General features: G+C 43.2%; 1 protein-coding gene across 1 annotated transcript; it reads left to right on the forward strand.

Annotated features, from left to right (window-relative positions):
- Window positions 1-5,013: 5,013 nt before the first annotated feature.
- Window positions 5,014-18,557, forward strand: RB195_021060 (uncharacterized protein; the record flags this gene model as incomplete). Its single annotated transcript, XM_013446559.2, has 19 exons — window positions 5,014-5,066; window positions 5,125-5,198; window positions 5,268-5,323; window positions 5,378-5,605; window positions 5,678-5,821; window positions 6,086-6,190; window positions 6,258-6,371; window positions 6,441-6,563; window positions 11,388-11,479; window positions 12,578-12,707; window positions 12,777-12,914; window positions 12,982-13,092; window positions 13,196-13,323; window positions 15,613-15,692; window positions 15,743-15,887; window positions 15,944-16,067; window positions 18,032-18,114; window positions 18,179-18,359; window positions 18,441-18,557. The coding sequence occupies 19 exons, from the start codon at window positions 5,014-5,016 to the stop codon at window positions 18,555-18,557; spliced, it is 2,226 nt and encodes a 741-aa protein (XP_013302013.2).
- Window positions 18,558-18,938: the final 381 nt, after the last annotated feature.

An 18,938-nucleotide genomic window follows, 5' to 3' on the forward strand; every position in this document is an offset into this window, starting at 1 on the left:
AAGGTCGTTTTCAGGATAATCGCTCATTCCTAAATGTTTGTTCTATGTTTCACTTTTCCCTCTGTATACCGTAAAACTTTATCGCTTTTGATTTATTTTGCTTGAAAATCTCGAAACTTAGATTGTTCTTCACACAACCATGTTTTATGTTCATTATTATTATTACACTTGTTGAAGCTGCGATATTTTTTGGAGAGCCTTATTTAGTTTTTCTGTCACGTACAGCGTTGATTGGCTGCAGATGACCCGTGTTTCAGCGTAGTTTTTTTTTTACGTGTACTTTGAAATTACCTTGTGCTCCATTGTTCTACGATCTAAATAAATTAGTTTCCTTGTTGGTAAAGGATTTGTACCATGTTTTACTCCATCGTTGGTCTCCAGCTTTTGGAAAGATTACGAAGTTGATCCAATTAGAGTGCAGGTGGCTAAATGGAAACAAGTTCTGTTGGTTGTGGTGGTACAAGTAGCTGATCTGATTGCTTTGTTGAGAGCGTGAGACCGGTATGACTGGAAAATGAGACCATATTGTTGATGATACTTCGTGAACAAAGAGTGAGGAAAGAACTTCGATAGCAACATTTCTGTTCGACTGAATTCTTTGACTTTCAAGCCGTTTTTTCTTCTGGTTTGTGAACGTGAACGTTTCGAACTCTTAAGTACTGTTTGAAGAAATTCCACAGAAAGCTAAAACAGTAACAGGTTTCGATCCAATTTTTTTTTTTTTGCAATGGTATGGAGCCGTTTATTCAGGTTCAGTTTGAAGGTTCAGAGGAATTGTTGGTGTTGAGATCTCTCCACCTATAGGTAGGATCGCGATCATAGTTTACAAGTACTGCGGTCAAAAGCATAGGTGCGATAGGGAGGAGCCGGACCCTCTTCAGGTGAAGGGAGTCTAGTTAATGGGGTGCAGCTCAAGTGGTGAGGATCCCTTCGAAAACCGTCCAGAAGCGAAGGAGGTCGGAGCACCGGTTCCGACTATCGCATCTATGGTCAAAAACATAACTCCTCTCACAAATCTAGGACTTGAGATACAAGTTGCAGGCGCGAGGTCTTCAAAGACGAATCTGACAAAAATATTGCGTGCGCTCGCAACTGAAACATTTTAAATCGGAACACAAAGGTATGTAGTAGTACACTGCTTCAAATAAACAACGTTTTGCTATGTATAGTCGGCATCGAACTCACTGTGTCCGAGTGACGTTTTATGTTCTCGCCCACAAGCTTCTTTTCCATGAACTTTCTCGCTTGATCTGCTCCTAGAGCACTTCTAAGGTTTTTTGTGAGGTTTGGATTTGTGCCCTACTTCTTCGGGTAACCGCCACTTGCTCGTGATCCTAGAAGAACCCTTTTTCGTTAGCTTAATACTCTCTCTTGCTGTCCAATCTGTCTCTGCAAAGCCAATTCTAGTTTGTAGGAATTGGATTTCTGCCCCATAAAGTGGTAGATTTTGACATTAATCAATCTGCTTGGTATCCGCCACCACGATCACTTTAATTCAGAATCGTTTGAGGTTCACGAACTTGTAACTGGCCCATAGAATGACTTGCGATTAGCCGATCTGGAAAGTAAGTGTCTTTATCCTCCCAGACAAGGCTGCTACCAGTTTATCGAAGGCTGCTACCAGTTTATCGACCCCTGAGGGATGAAAGGCTTGGTGAGCACTAGGGCGGATTCGAACCTCCGAGCGATCGTGCAGAATCTCTTACTCTTACCGACTCTACTACACTCGTCCAGCAACAAAGTTAAAACTGAAATCCGCTTCCTACAAACTGGAATTCTAGAGAAGCCCAAAACAAACGATAAAACTAATGAAAAAAGATTCTGCTACTCCCGCGTATTCTCATATCTGGATATTATACGGAAAAAGGAAAACGAAAAATTGTCAAAACTGAGAAAAAAAAAAACATCGAAAATCTCCTCTTGTCATTTTCTGGTGCCCACCTTCAGCGAGAACGTAACTCGTCATTTCGACACAACAGTATGTTCGAGGCCGAATGCATGTAGCGTGTAAATCACTGCTGATGATATCAGAATTGATCCATAATTATCAGATTTCGGGCGTCACAGTAAATATTGGCTTGATGTTCGCAACACCTGTGAAAAGTGGGGTCAAAGCGACATGAAACACGGTGAAGTTGCGTAAGCGGCTGCACTCGAAGCGGCGCAGTGCAGAAGGCAGTTGAAATCGACGTGGAACCATCGCGAACTGTAGCGATGAGTGGCGCTACCATCAGTCCCCCTTAGATTTTAAGCGCTACGGTCCACCGCACCGCATCGAGCGCAGCCGCCCACACAACCGCACCGTGCTTCATGTCGTTTTGACCCCACTATGCATGCCAGGCCGAGTGTAGCGCAGCCGGCAAGAGGTGCCGCTGTCTACACGATAGATCAGAGGTTCTAATCCGCCCTAGCACTCAACAAACCTTTTATCCCTCCGGGATCGATAAATTGATACCAGACCTGTCTGGGAGGATAAAGAAACTGACTTTACAGATCGGCTAGTCCCCGCAAGTCGTTGTATAGGCCAGTTACACATTCGTAAACCTCAAACGATTCTGAATCGAAGTGAACGTGGTGGCGCATCCCAAAGGGATTGATTAAATCCAGACACTTTACCCTTTATCCTTTATACATGCGAGCTATCAACAGTACTGTTATCGCATTTTTGAGGTCATTTTGAATCCGATTCTGAGTTTAAATCTACCTCAGAGAGATAATGAATCCAGAAGTGCTGAATAATGTTGAGGACTTCAAAAGTAATTGTCGGTTTTGTCTATCGCGTCGAAGGCAGCATGCCACGAATCTGACCTGGTAAAGACGTCCGTTGTAAAAGATAGAGATGGGGTTGTATATTTCGGGATTCGGGGTTATTCCGCTCATCTCTTCCCAGTCGTAGTTAAAAAGCGGTGTAGAAGACACCGTCCTTTACGGCGATTTCAGTTGCAACGTGCCACCCTTGCAAACACGCTGCACCTATAGTACAGTTAAAACGACATGAAGCACGGTGCAGTTGCGTTAACGAGTTCCCTCGAAGTGGCCAAGTGGAGCTAGCGGCAAGGCTCGACATGAGACCATCGCGAATTAAAGTGATTGATGGTGCTGGCGAAGGTCCTCACTCGATCCTACCCACCGTGCTTCACCGTACCGCTTCAAGCGTAGCCGCTTACGCAACTGCACCGTTCTTCATGTCGTTTTAACCCGACTGTAAGTGCGAGCGGTAGAAGATCACTGATTTCTTTCCACCAACATACCCAAGTGAAATCTGTGAATAGGCTGCGAAGGGACGGGAACGTGTACATAGAGGAGCGTCCTAACGTAACTCTTAGGAACTAAAGCGATCCCCACGCCGTTTTTTCCCTGGGAGATGCGGGGCGCATGCGTGCGCTCGCGTAGGTGTCATGGTCGCAGTCATACTAGCTATCTAGAACCCTAATACTATCAATTCGCGGAAAGATACGAAAAATTGTCAATTCATGGTGTGATGCCTTAAGGAGAGCTGTCAGGTGGGAACGGCACAAAAGACATCAAGTTTCTCCTCCAGCCTATCGAATGATTCGCATGATCATATACATGCGAATACATAAGATGACAGAAGGAAACCTCGAGCAAGGAGTAGTAAGAGAAAGAAGAGAAATATTGGAGCTGTAATCTCGCGTGCATGCACCAGAAAGCACACATTTTGGAAAAACAAAACAATAAGGCTGGCCGCACAGTTCACAACCGCGCGGCTCTATACATGATGGTTATTGAGAGTTCAAAACAGTGCGCCCAATAACAGTCAAACAGCAGACCGCGCGGGTGGTGCCGCCGACGCGGCTGTGAACTCTGCGGGCAGCCAAAGGGTGTTTACGAAAACTCATACCACAAACATGTGAGTCACATACTGATAAACATATAAAGGAGGAAACCTATGGAATTTGAGGATTTACTCGACGAGTATGGGAGATAAGAAAGACGTGAGGAGGAAAACCAGAAAATAGTATCTTGTTATATCGTGAGTGATTGTGTGTGGGTATGTTAGTGTGTGTAATAAACACATAGCAATACATCATACGTCTAGCTCCGATTGATTACGGTACCTGTTTCTCAACGGTTGACATCCATATCTTTGCGCTGATGGGACAAGCAGCGCAAACCATCAAGTTTTGTTGGATTCAATGTCAGTATACCTCAAGCTTCTCCTCCAGAGCATCCAATTGTTCGCATGACCATACACATGCGACAACAAAGGATGGCAGAAGGTGCAGCAAGATATGTGAAAAGGAACGTGAAAAAGAAGAAGAACGATGGAATTACCATTTTGCATGTCATAGCATGTATTAGAGGACGTAACGTATATTTGAGAAAAATCCACAGACGAGGATCTTATGCAAACGTACACAAAATACACGCAAGAGACAAACAAGCTGACAAATTAGCTCCAATTAGAGAGAAATGGCGAGAAACAATACTCACCTGACAAGCAGAGCAAGATATGAAGGAGATAGAAATCAAAATCAGAATTATTATTTTATCATGTCGTGACTGTGTGGTGTATGTATTTACACATGTAGCATTATTTTCGACGCCATCCACTTCCGCCCAGGTCGACTTCTATGTTCATTCATCGTTGATTCGTAATTCACCGTTGATGGGCGCCCTGCAAGTCACTCCTAAGCAGTTTTTCTTCCTTGCGTCATCGCAGCTCATTTTTGTTGATCTTTGTCCATTACTGAGGCCTTACAAAGTACTTCTACATTTATTTCCCGTGCTGTGCTGTTACTTGACCACATTTTTTGCCTTCTTCATACTTTTCAGGACATACAACTGATTGGAGGTAGAGCGATTTTCAGGCATTTTATTTATCTGCATCAAACCTTCATGGGAAATTATACAGTAGGTCCATTTAGTTTCTGGATTAGTTGCATGTAAGACGTTAGTGTCTGTGGCGGATTTCTAGGACTGGTTTTGGCTTGGAGGTTAAGCAATCACTTCAGAAGTTGTCTACTTTCTGTAACCACTTCCGCTCCAAAAATGTCGCTGCAGCAAAAAGTTCTTAACATAGCCTCACATCGTCATCGTTGGCCGTTAGTGCATCACATACTTGTTTATGCACGTGAGCTTAACTATATTTAGACTCTTCAGCTTTCTTGCACGTTGTTTCAAACATTCTGTTGCTGTTCAAATAGGAGATGGAAACCCATTGGTGTTTACCACTGGTATGGATATTTCTTAGTTGTTAGTGGAAGTGTTTTTTGAATTAAAAGTAACAGTTTCTTGGTTGTTAGGTCATATGGCAAGGTTTGCATCCGGTGCTGTGGTCGCTTCAGCTGGTGACAGTTCGGTACTTGATTCCATTCTCTTTTTGACTTCAAATGATAATAGATGAAATCTTCAGGTTCTGAGCACATGTGTCTTTCGAGGAACAGTGGGTGAATTTCAGCCTGGTCAAGATTTTCTTCCGCTTCTTGTCGACTTCAAGCAAAGTGCTGCCGCAGTTGGTAAAATCCCAACTAACTACTTGCGCCGTGAACTTGGACAGACCGATGCTGATATCCTTGCTTCCCGAGTCATCGACAGATCTCTTCGCCCACTTTTTCCAGAATCCTGGAGAAACGAGACGCAGGTTATTTACTGATCAGTTTCGTCTTGTTTTTTTTTTATTTTCTAAATAATATATAAAATCTTCTTCGCATAGATAGTAGTGAAACCTTTGGCAGTAGAAGACGAAGGAGACGTTGTTTTGCTGGGTTTGAATGCTGCAGCTTCAGCGCTTCATCTGTCGGCGGTTCCTTGGCTTGGTCCTGTTGCAGCTGTACGTGTTGCTCTTGTAGAAGACAAGGTAAAATCTCGTTAATTTTTGTAATCTTCAAAGATGTTTCATAAGTACGAATCCTTAGTTGCCCTTGTATCTTGAGTGCTACAGTTGTAGTATCATTTTCTACTGCTGAATTCTATTCTCTCCTCAAAGTTTGTTCCCTCTTCTCATCGTTCCGTTGACAGTCTTATTCTAATCTCCCTTTCCCGATGTTGTATACGCTGATCTGTCCGTCTGATTTCTTCTCGAATAATTCTGTTTTATTTTTGTATAATGTTGTTTTTGCAGCTGCTCTTAAATCCTACACGATCACTGATGAGGCAGTCTAGACTTGACATGCTCCTTACTGGCTGCGGAGATCGGCGAACCGTAATGATAGAAATGGACGGAGATGTTATTAATTTCCTTCACAATTTTGCGTTTCTTCTTGGTATCATTTAAATTCTACTATGTGTTCCAGCAAGTACCAACGGAACGACTAGAGGCAGCTGTTGATGAGGGATTAAATGCTGTAGATAAAGTAATAGCTGCTATGGATGAGCTGCGACGTCAATCTGGGAAGGAAAAAACAGCGGTAACATGAGAAATCTCATAATATATGATTACGAGTATCTGGAATGGATCAGTAGAACTTCTTTTTCAGCTCTCAAAACTCAGATTTCCCCAGGAGTTGGAAAATGAAGTGAGAGCACTTTGTGAAGAACGTTTGTACTATATTTTGTCTGATCCGACTCATGACAAAATTTCGCGCGATGAAGCGATTAAAGTGAGTAGATTTACAAACGTATGTTTGCCTGTGAAGTCGTGATCTTATCAGTTTCGAAAACGATCAACACCTTCGAAAAATATAGTTCGGTCCAAACTTTTGCTCACACAGGAAGTCAGAACTACTGATTGATATACTGTCTTTTCAAATTTAAGAGAATATATTAGGTGGTATGGAAGTTTAGATTTCAACCTCTTAAATTTTTGGCAGATCCTTCTTGATGCATTCCATCACAGTTTTCTTGCTAATTGCTTATATAGTAAGGTATAGACTTTTCCGGTTGTTTGTCTTGATATTTTGATTCAAATGTTCAAGTGTGAAGTGCCCGTTTGATTAGTCCGCTAGTAATCTAAGCGACATCTGTAATTATTTTATTTTTTGAAAACTTCCTATCTTCATGCATATCCACTTATTTTGATGTCCTGGAAAGGAAACTTGTGACTTGGACTCTGGTTTCTAATCTTCTGATGAGATGTAAGGATGTGGAAAGAATAAAAATAGGAGATGTAAATTGCATTATATGTTTGATAAAACTTGTAGCAGTCAACCAAGACGTACAGTAGGGTCAAAACGATGATCAAGACATGCAGTGTGATACAACTGCGTAAGCGACTGCGATCGAAACAGTTCGGTAGTGAAAGCGGTTGGAATCGCGGTGGCAATTTTGCTAACACCGCCCATCACTGCAGTTGGCGATGGTCCCACCTCGATTCCAACCGATTTCACCACCGAAATGCTTCGATCGCAGTCGCTTACGCAGTTGTATCACACTGCATGTCTTTTTGACCCGACTATACCTCCAATGGTGACCACCTGTGATACCACACCTGTCTGGACTTGAAGGTAGCATATAACGGAATGTTATGATCTCTCCTGGACAATATAGAGTTCGGGGGTGTAGATTATGGGTATGGGCTTTTTCACGCTAAATTCCCTCTAATCGTCGTTAGAGTTGGCATGGGAACCTTCTACGACACCTAATAACGCGCCATCGTCGTATGCGCTTCGCGTTCACAACCATTTTTCCGCGCCGTTTTTCAGCTTGATTAGAATCGAGACTGATAACGCGCGTGCTTGTCACCTACACCCGAATCCTCTATTGTCCGTGAGAAATTTCAACATAGTCTTTTTTCTGATATGCTGCCTTTAACAAAGAACACCTTTCACGTTCCGTGTACTTAGGTGATAGTCCAAGATAACCGCTCCTATCGCAAGAGAAAGCTAGATCGTTTTTAGTTCCATACTGTTTGTAAGAAGTATCTTCTGTAATTTGGGTGATTTTTGTTGCGAATATAGATCCGGTCGCATGATGTGGTCTTAAAGATGAGGTTAGTGCGGGCACAAGTTTTCTGAGGCAATTCTGCGCGCGTCTGCTAAGAAGCAGTTTCTGCTCTCTTTCGTGGAAAAAATGGAACAGAGAACAGTTGAAGCAAAAATTTCGTTGTATTGTTGAAAGGCTGTTGGGTGAGATTATGTAATTTGCAGTATATAACAAGAACTAGTATGACGATCTGTGCTTATAACGCACGTACGCTTGCATCGGAAGCGGCCATCGAAGATCTGATGATGTAAGCCAAGAAGATCAAGTACGACGTCATCGGACGACGTCACCCTCTCAACGCCGTATATGAAACTGGAGAAGAACTGTTCTTAGGAACATGCGACAGAGGTGCGATAGAGGTGTTGGTGGAGTTAGCGTCCTCGTCAACACGAGTATGGCAAAGAACATCGACTCTTTCGAACAACTTACGACCCGAATCGGACGTCTGTGGATGAGAAGATGTGGTCCAACACTAACTTTGACTATCTTCGTCGCTTGCGCTCCAACTTCAAGCTACGAAGAAGGAGAAGTCGAAGCTTTCTATATGGATAAAGAGACGTTCTACACAGGACCACACTTTCTACAAGGTCATTGTTGGTGATTTTAACGCCAAGATTGGCCCCAGAAGAACGCCTGAAGAACTTCACTTTGGGACCCACGGCCTACAATGGAACTAACAGGGAAGGGGCTTTCTGATTTTATCATGACGAATAAGACCATCCATGGAAACTCGCAATTCCAGAAGCCCTCCTCTCTACGCTGGACGTGGGAGTCAACCGGTGAAGGGTACCTTACTGAAATTGACCACATCATCGCCATTAAAGGGTTTTGCCTGACGGATGTCGCTGTTGTGCCAAAGTTTTATACGGGATCGGACCATCGTCTCCTCCGTGGAAGATTTCTTTTCACAAGGAGAGCAGAGAAAGGCGCCAAGTTCAGAGAGCGAAATCCCAGAACTATCATCAACTGGGATCTCTTCACTACGCTAGCCGGCTTTTGGGAAAATTCCGCAATGAACAACATCGACGAGGAATATGACCGGCTCATTGAACACCTTCACGACTGCGCGAAGAAGGCTGAGAGTTTTAAAACCACCAAGTGTCTCTTAAAACTCCTGAGCTGATACGCCAGCGTGGAGCAGCACGAGCCGCAGGGAACCAAGAACTCACGTCCGAGCTCGCAAGGCTTTGCAGAGAGGCGATAAAGGAAGACCTTAAAGAGAGAAGAGCAGAAGTGCTGGCTGAAGCTGCAGAGACGGGGAAAAGCATCCGCTGTGCCCGTCGAGACTTTGCCAGTCGCAAGACCAGGATGACTGCTCTCCGGAACCCAAAGGGAACCGCCATTGCATCGAGAAGGTTAATGGAGAAAATGGAGAGGATAAGATCTGAACATTTGAAGAAACTTCCTCCAGTTCTCATCAACATCCTGGCGAGGCTCTTTACACGTTACCTGTCGGAATGCAAGGTCCCCAAACAGTGGAAGACCAGCGAGACCGTGTTGTTGTATAATAAGGGAGATCCACATGACATTGGCAATTATCGCCCAATCTGCTTACTGTCCGTCATCTACAAGCTCTTTACAAGAGCGGTCCTTAATAGGATTGAAAAAGGCTTGGATGAAGGACAAACGTGAGAGCAAGTAGGGTTCCGAAAAGGGTTCAGCATGATTGACCACATTCACACTGTTTCAAAACTCATCGAAGTATCACAAGAGTAAAAGATGCCGCTCTGTCTCACCTTCATTAACTTGAAGAAGGCCTTCGTTGAGACGGAAGCGGTCATGGAAGCTTTGGACAACCGAGGCTTCCATGACCGCTACTCAGTACATAAAGGTACTTTGAGAGTTGTACAGCAACTTCACGACCGGAATTTAGCCATTCTACAAGAATGTCATCATTGACGTGAAGAGAGGGTCCGACAGGGTGATACAATCTCACGTAAAATATTCACAGCCACTCTCGAGAACGCAATGCGAAAGTTGTAATGGGACGACATGGGAGTGAAGGTTGATGGTCGGCAGCTACACCATTTGTGCTTTGCTGATAACATCGTACTGATAACACCTAGCATCAGCCAAGTGGAATGAATGCTGACCGAATTCGAAGAAACATGTGGATGCATCAGCGTTCAGCTGAATTTGCAAAAGACGTTCATGCGTAACGGACGGGTCTCGGATGCCCATGCACGCTCAACGGAGCGAAGATATCCGAAATTACCAGCTACGTTTATCAGGGTCGGGAATAAAACATGACATACAAAATTACCTGACCCCCAAGCTGGTAAGGAGGAGACGAGCGGCTTGAGGAGCGTATAAGAGCATCGAGGATGTAGTGAAGGAGACCAAGAACACCCGGCTCTGGACTTATCTAGTCAACACCACCGTTCCCCCTGCTTCGACCTACGCTTCAAAAACATGGACGTTTCGCAAGCAAAAGGAAAATGCGGTCAGCGTCATAGAACCCGAAAGGGTGATACTAGGAGTATCCAGTTTTACGCAATTGAAAGAAGGGATGAGTTCTCTCCTACGTCAGCGATCGAAGATCAGAGATGCTGTAGCATATGTCAAGGAAGGCAAAATTAGGTGGGCCGGACACGTGATGCGCTTTAACGACAGTCGTTGGACCAGAGACGTGAGCGACTGGGTTCCCCGCGACATTAAGCGCACTACAAGAAGACCGCCGATAGTCAGATTTCTTCACGAAGTCCTTCAAAGAAGATTATGATGCTCTTCGTGTCCCACGCGAAAGGAGGAACCACTGGGCTACTCTGGCACGCGATCGGGACAAATGGAATAATTACTGGCGCCCGCTCGACCAGTTCGAAGATCAGCGGGAGAAAAGATGATCAAGAACACTCCAACATATTTCAACTTCAACAAACAAATAGGATTGTTTTTATCACAAATAATTCGAGCAAAGTTGTTAGTTTGTAGGACCTTTCAAAAGCTGACTCATTTTGGTATGGGTTCCTAAAGCCTATTGATTTTTATGAACATTTAGTCTTTTCAGATTGTTCTTGTAAAAGTCTAGAATTCTGCATTAAGTTCAGCTCATTATGTTGTCGGTGCAACCGCACTACAGATGAGATGCTTAATGTTTTTAAAGGAACTTTTGATGAAATAGCACCTGTAAGTTGATTTTTGGGCTCCAATCCATTTTGGTATGAATGGCTTAGTAGGTATACTAAAGAGGAATATATATGTTGTAGTAAGAGGTCGACTTCAACTAAAACAGAATGCGTGGACGCATTTCGAAGGGATTGATCAACGCCATACACGTTATCCTTGTATCAAGGAGTGCAATGCTTATCCTTGTATTGTCGGTTTTGTCAAAACATGTGAGAAGACAATCGCACTCATTAGCCTTGTCTTATTCATAGACTAGGTATATGATATATTTTGCTATTTTGTCTTTTGTGATTAGAATAACGACTTCATAGGTAAACTTCTAATACTAGGCTAGACTTGACTTTTATTAGTTTTTCTGTCATGAGAAAAATCGTTAGGATGTTGGAGGTGATGTACTGACATCTATCAAGGGTGCTGATCAATCCATGCTACAAGCCATATTCCGGAAACTCGTGAAGAAGGTGTTGCGGTTTGTTCTTTTTAGGCTGTTGATGTTTTTTTCTCTCTTCGCAGAATACTCAATGCGCAAAAGGGTGCTCAGTTTCATTGTCCATAGTACTGAAAATTAATTCATCTTCCGTCTCATCTTCAAATAGAAATGAACGAGTTAAATATTGTATTCTAATTTTGCCTTCTACGAAATGCAAATAAACTGCTAATCTTCATTTCCTCATTATGGACTCACAGATAGTCACTATTCGAGATATAGTCGGGTCAAAAGGACATGAAGCACGATGAAGCTGCGTGCTCATAAGGATAAAAAAGGATAAAGTTCTTGGCGTTAATCAATCCGCTTGGGATGCGCCCCCATGTTCACTTCAATTCAGAATCGCTTGAGGTTTACGAACGTGTATCTGGCCTATACAATGACTTGCGGTGGCTAGGCGATGTGTCAAGTCAGTGCTTTTATCCTCCCAGACAAGTCTGGTACCAATTTATCGACCCCGGAGGGATGAAAGGCTTGGTGAGCGCTATGGCGGATTCGAACCTCTGATCGATCGTGCAGGAAGCGGAACCTCTAACCGCTACACCACACCTGCCCTGCTGCTCATACGTGCTACGAGATTTTGACAAACGTGCAAAACTTAGAACCATTGTGGGTCCCATCATTGATTATAGTAGTGTGGGGAATATCTTTACTGCCAGAATCAGTGTAAATGTAATGTTAGTGTATTCTTCGGCTTTACGACAGTTTCCTTCTTCGCTGCCGTCGTTTGCGTACCTCACTGTCGCTGAAGGGGCGCGCTTTCAGCCGAATGTATATTGAGATTGACTTAACGATGAAGAGGAAGGAGAAGGTCACACCCAAGATTTTTGAAGTCGTTTTGATGTTGATGGGAATCAAAAGAAGAGAAAGAATCCAAAGTTTCCAGTTGTCGAAAAGAACACGATGCTAGTTGGAAGAACATTTCAGAAAATGTTAGGAAGTGCCCGGTTTGATCTGAAAATTGTCCAGTTAAAGTGAATGGGGAATGTACGAGTCAACCTCTGTAAAGTTTCCAATAACCCTAGAAGTGCTTGAGTGGCTTATTCCTGTTATAAATACTTGTTCAAAACTAGTTTTAAGTGATTTGATTCTCGATAATAATGTACGTTGCGATGGGCGAGGAATAAAGGAATTCCGACCTATAACCATCAGTGTAGATGTTTTCAAGCGTCTACATGGCTCATCTTTATTTCAGAGAGGTCAAACGCAGGTAATAGCTTGCACTTTTGGGATTGGTTGCAAGTTTCATAGCTGTTAATTGATTCCTTGATTGGTTCAGGTGATGTCTACGGTCACATTCGATAGCCCTGCAGCAGCTTTCCATTCGGATTCGATTTCGCAGATATTGGGTAGCCAAAGAAAGAAGATGTTTATGTTACATTATGAGTTCCCTAGTTATGCTACAAATGAGATCTCAGTATGTTTTGTACACTTCTACGACATCTCACTTTTGAATTGAAAATGAAAGCTCTAACGACTTTCAGTCTTCTCGAGGTGTCAACCGTAGAGAACTAGGACATGGTGCGCTGGCAGAAAAGGCCCTCAAACATGTGATCCCTAGCGAGTTTCCGTATACCATCCGTCTTGCTTGCCAAGTTAGTATTCACGTTTCTTATATCTTATTTCCGTATTGGAATGTTTTGAATTTAACCGTTTTTCTTTCTGGACTCTAATATTACCTCAGTTTTCCTATCATAGGTATTGGAGTCGAATGGCTCTTCGTCAATGGCGTCTGCATGCGGAGGAACGTTAGCCCTTTTGGATGCAGGTGTTCCATTATTGGCACCAGTAGCGGGTGTGGCCATAGGGCTAGTAACCGACGAAAAGTATGTTTCTGACTTGAATATCGATTGCTCCTTAGCATTATCAGTATCTCTGCGCATATCTCTTGAAACATGTTTGCTGGACATGAGGGTCTAAGTGTAAATACCTTCAGAAAATGGGTTGTGAGCCGTGTCACACGCAGATGCATATAAGCAATGATTTGCTAGTCTGTTCCAATGCCAAATTGCAAGATTTCTTCTATCATCAGGAAAATCTATCAGTTCATGGATCGGGTAAAATGTAGTTGGGGGGAGGGGAGGGGGGCGTTCCGACGCACCCAAGCCGAACTGCTTTCCTGCTGTATTTCGTGCGATTATTTGAGGCGATTCGTGGCGGGACTTCCACTGTGCCAGTACTGTACCTGTACTCAGAGCGCGGAAAAGGTCATGCAGCACAATTGAGTAGCTGAGTCAGTCGGGGCCCTGAAACCTAAGACCTTACTTCTGGAAGATCTGTCCTTACTTCTGGAAGCTTGAACTACTACTGTTTCAACTTTACCAAATCTTCCAAACAAGAGGGAAGATGTAGTTATAGGCCCACTCAGTGGCATCCTTACTTCTGGAAGATCTGTCTTACTTTTTTCTCCTAGTAACTTTAGCTTACATGTCATAGAACCTCTAAAACTGATGCATAGGTCTTAGGGCCCCGACTGTTTTAGTTATTTACTTCCAGAAATAAGGGCGCCACTGAGTGACCACCCCCCACTACGTTTTACTCCGAGCTAGTTTACGAGAAATAAATAAGTCATATCATGTGTTACTTACAAAGAAAAAAGAACGGGAAATGAACTCCATGGCAATCCACAATCACTAAGCATGCACACAACAACTTTATCCACACATTTTCGATTTGTATTCGCAAATTCCTCCGGTTAGTCCGTTAGGTTAGCCTTTATGAAAGCTGTCCACATTCGTCTGCTTCGCGACTGTAGCTGGACTTCCACAGTTAGGGCAAAGTCGCTCCTTCCGCAGCAATCCACGATCGGCGAGCCATTCGTCGAATTCCTCCGTCAACTTCGATGCAAGCTCCGGCCAAGTGGTCATTAGTAATCTGAGTGAATTCACGAAGAGTCAGGAAGTTAGAGGCACCCATTACGCCAATGGAATGGTTCAACGACGAGAACGGCTAACGTGTTCTATGGACGTCTTTGTGCCTGTTGTGCTCCATGACCTTTTTCGCGCTCTGAGTGCAGGTACTGTACTGGCACAGTGGAAGTTCCCGCCACGAATCACCTCAAATAATCGCACCAAATAAAGTAGGGAAGCCGTTCTATTTGGGTGTGCTCCCCCATGTACATTTTGCGCCATGGATCACTGCATTAGCACCTTTTGCGCGAAAACGAGCGGTGTCTTGCCGTCCTGTCTCATATCCCATGTCGCGGTATTTGCCCTTAGAATGTCCTTTCCCATCACTTGTTTTAGGTATTATTTCCAGTTTTCTAGGGCCTAATTTTCCCTTCTATTGTGTTGTTTTTGAAAGCGGGTTATGTCGCACACCATTGGTATTATTCGATGTACTGACCAACTTGCATCGGTTGGGCCAAGCATGTGCTCCAGTTAGTCAGAGCAAATGCAACGGCTCGAAAATGGATTCTAAGACTGCAGCGAAGAAAAACTGTGTAAACTGTCGGTCGTTGTGCATACCATTTTTCTGATCGTTGTTTTTTTTTTTCGCTGGAGTTTTTTCTTGGTATCATTTTAGATCACCATTGTTGTATGTTTGTAAGTCTTAACTATTTATTTATGTGAGGGTCCTTGGGGTTTTTCGGCGCATTTCACTACCTAGAATCGGTGACTATTTTTTGTTGATATAGTGCTCTTCTTTGTTTAAAAATGGTGCCAAAACGCTACCCTCTGGCTTGCAGTTGCTCCGATATCGAACCATGAAATCGCGGGCGGTATAACGTTGCAGAAATACTTCAATCTTTTGGTTTTTTCCTTTCTCCATGATTCCCTGAAGTTCCGCTAATCTGCCGTTAGGATATAGCCAAAGTAATCGTTAACCACTGATAAAACATCATGCGATAGTGCTGATGTACATCTTGACCTAACTTAGAGTAGCGTTTTTCCTCTGTTTTCAGTGTCAAAGAACCAAAGAAGAAGCAAAGAATTGTTCTCGAACATCCTGCGCTTACGAGAGTGTTTAGGTGTGCTTACGCACACAAATTCATAAAATATTGGATATCGCATTCGCTTCCTGCCGTCGTTTCTCACTTCGCCAACGTAATCGGAGCCAGCCGTATATACTCAGAGGCGCAGTTTTGGGTTTTTCATTAATTGTAATATTTTTAGTTCAAAGAGACCTCACAAAATCCTCATGGACATTTCGGGAATAGAAGACTATGCAGGTGATATGGATTGCAAGATTGCAGGTACATTGCACACTTTTTATCCCAACTCAGTTTGAAGAAACTGCTTCTAGGTTCATCTCTGGGATTTACGGCAATGCAGCTTGACGTCAAAGTTCATGGCCTATCTCGGCAGCAACTTACTGAAGTATTTGCTAGAGGTAGAGACGGAATCAGCTATGTGCTAAGTAAAATGGCTGTGATATTGGATAAACCACGGTTGGTGAGATTAATTTCCCTTACTATTGAGAATTGCAATTTGAGATATGATTAAGGGCGGAGTTCAAGCCTACTGTACCAGTTTTTGAGTCTATGCGTTTGGATGCTTACAAAAGGCAAGCGTTGTTTCGGGCTGGTGGAATGCACGCAAAAACGATTGAAGCTGAAACAGGAGTAAAGGTAATCGACAAGTGGGACCGTCGTACTGAATCTCGATCTCACAGATCTTGGATCTTCGGATTGCTGTTTGTTCCCATTTTGCATTTGCATCTACTCCTACAATGACCATTGCTTGCTATCTTGATTTCATTGCACTGAGGTCATGGAAAGTTTGTTGTGATCTTCAGCGGCTTTCGTAGGCGTGTGAATACTTATGCTGGAATGCTGTTATACTGTTCTATCCCGGAGTCGTGCAAAGGCGCATCTATAAGAAGTTGAACCTAATTCCGCAGTAGATGTTGCAGTCTCCGACTTTGATGGAGAAAGACCACTGGGCTGTGTTCCCTGTAGTACAACAAGCGGCACACACAGACATCGTATCAGTGTGGATAGAACGGCTCCCTAGTTGTTGCCAAATATTGCATACTCCATTTGGACACTTGCCTTACTTGGCTACGGGCGACAGCACTTTTGAAACAGTTGGGAAAACATTTGTACCATATAGCAGTGCTAGTCACATATCCAGCTTTAGTTAAATTCCCTTAGTTGTAAGCCAAGATTCATATAAGTTTTTATTACCAGGTAAAGCTTTGTGTTCTCGCTTTCCTAACGCTCGTTTCGCTAACGCTTACCTTATGCACAGAAACTGGTTACGTAGCAGATCACCTCAATCAACTCTCATAACTGTGAATCACTACAATTTCCATAAGGAATACTGGCAGTCTAGTTTTAGTAAAGTTGTCTCCACTAATACGTAGCGGCCGTCGTTTTGTTCACAAGTAGAGCGGTGAGAACGCGAAATCCCCACTCCCACAAAGCCAGGAGTTTTAGACATCAGGACCACTGCGGAAACAAGTCTGGCAAAGTGGTTTGTGCCTCCTCACAGTATGAGGACATATGTGTTGATAACTTGCTTAAAACATCCACGGAAAGTTTACTCATTATATGAGGGCGCGGAACCATTTTGTTTTACGTGTAGTCAAGCGTGGTCCAGATAGATGCCTCTGATGTTTGAAATAAATCGATTTTTGGAAGCAGCTGAAATTTTCTTTGTTTATTTGTAATTTACGTTATGAATCCCATCTACTGGCAGAGAGGTCTGAAAAACCACGTCTCATAACTTTCACTAGGTCCTCATGCTCATTTCGTTATTTATTTCTCTTATTTGAAACAAATGTGGCCAACGGTACCCTTGCTTGACAGCTACTCAAACCATGTGCTTTCACCTGCTTGTTACCTCATCTCTCCATCCAATACTGATCCCAAGAAAGTTTCCCTGGTCAATTATTTGATGAGTGCTATGGTGAACAGTGGCGAGATAACTGTTTCCACCCTATTTTCAGGCCCAAAGAGTTTCTTCAAACATTACATCAAAGGTCTCATTAGGGTTGTCAAATCACAAGTTGCGCCCTCCTTGGAGTCTATCACGTTACAAATCTTCGGAGCAAATTAAGCGAGAAAGTATCTTAACGGTGCTGTAATGATCAGATACGAAACAGTTCACGTAAACAAGGTGTACTCATGATCCTTCTATTTTATTCAGTGTCCCTGGCTTGCTACTGTGAAGTCTCCAGAAACTCGTCCCTTCCAGTCGTTTGCTCCAGAATATTCATCTTTGATACGCTTTCACTTTATTCTTTGACATCGAATGGTTAGAATGGGTCGCACTCCTACGTTAGCCGTTAGATTTGTAACTACGGCACGAGGCAGTAAACACTACTAGTCGCCTTATCCCTTACTCCATCGCTAAGAATGAATTAAAGATGGAACAATCTAGTGTTCATGAAGGGTCACTTTGTTTCTGATTAGCGGGGCCACTTTGAGTATACCTCCTACGTATCCTTCTTAGAACATCATGGGCAGTTAGAAGACAGACTGCGTGGAGTTTGTTCTGTTCGTTTTGCTTCATGTATTAGTTACAATTACATTCTGAGTTGACTTTACCAAAATGACGGATTAACTGACTAACAATAGTTTACCTTCAGATTTCTCATGAAGATGATGTTCATATCAATTTGTTTGCACCCAACAAACAACGACTTGGAGATGCAAAAGCTCTCATGATGAAGTTTTTTTTCTACTCGGTATACCCCCTTATGCGGTAAATGGTTCAAATCCTTGTCGTTGTTTAGGTTGCTAGCCGAGACGGATGAGCCCGAGTTCACCTTCGGTCAAATGGTACCAGCTGAAGTTGTTGACCTGTTGGAAAAAGGAGCGATGTTGAGACTCGGCGGTGCAGGGCGCCCCATTTTTGTGCCAAATTCACAACTACACTCCGTTCCTATTCGACATTCCTCAGCTAGTGGACTTCAGGTATTCTCATAAAAATTTTCTCTCCGCATTTTCTCTTCAGTTTCCCTTAGTTGGCAATCTCAACTGACTTGAACTCTTAAGATCGGTCAAAAAACAACGGTGCAGTGGTTGGGACGTGATGTAGACACGGGCCAAATTCGTCTTTCCCGTAAAACAATAGCATCGGTAGATTTGCCGACCAGAACTCCTCGAAAATAGGCCGGTTGTCTGTTGAATTGCTGACTCGATGTTGTTTCGTACTATTTGTTCATAAAGTTCATCATAAAAATTCATTCCATGAAATACTTTGGCAAGCGTAAATCGCAATTCTTGGCAGCAATATACAAACAGAGAAGATAGTTATTTCGAAGTTGAAGAAGAACAGACAGAGGCAATACTTGTTTTGATGTTGAAGACAATAACTTCTTCGAACACATATGCGGTGGAAATGAGCAGATTGAAAGTGGGAAAAAATAGGTACACTAGGTGAACAGCATGCGAGGATTCTGAAGAACCCGTTACAGAAGGAAATTGTGCTATGTTGAGATATTTGTATTAACACTATCACGATCAAGAATGAGGAACGATAAGAGCCGAAGT

This window comes from Necator americanus, chromosome X (assembly GCF_031761385.1).
Source record: "Necator americanus strain Aroian chromosome X, whole genome shotgun sequence".
NCBI lineage: Eukaryota > Metazoa > Nematoda > Chromadorea > Rhabditida > Ancylostomatidae > Necator > Necator americanus.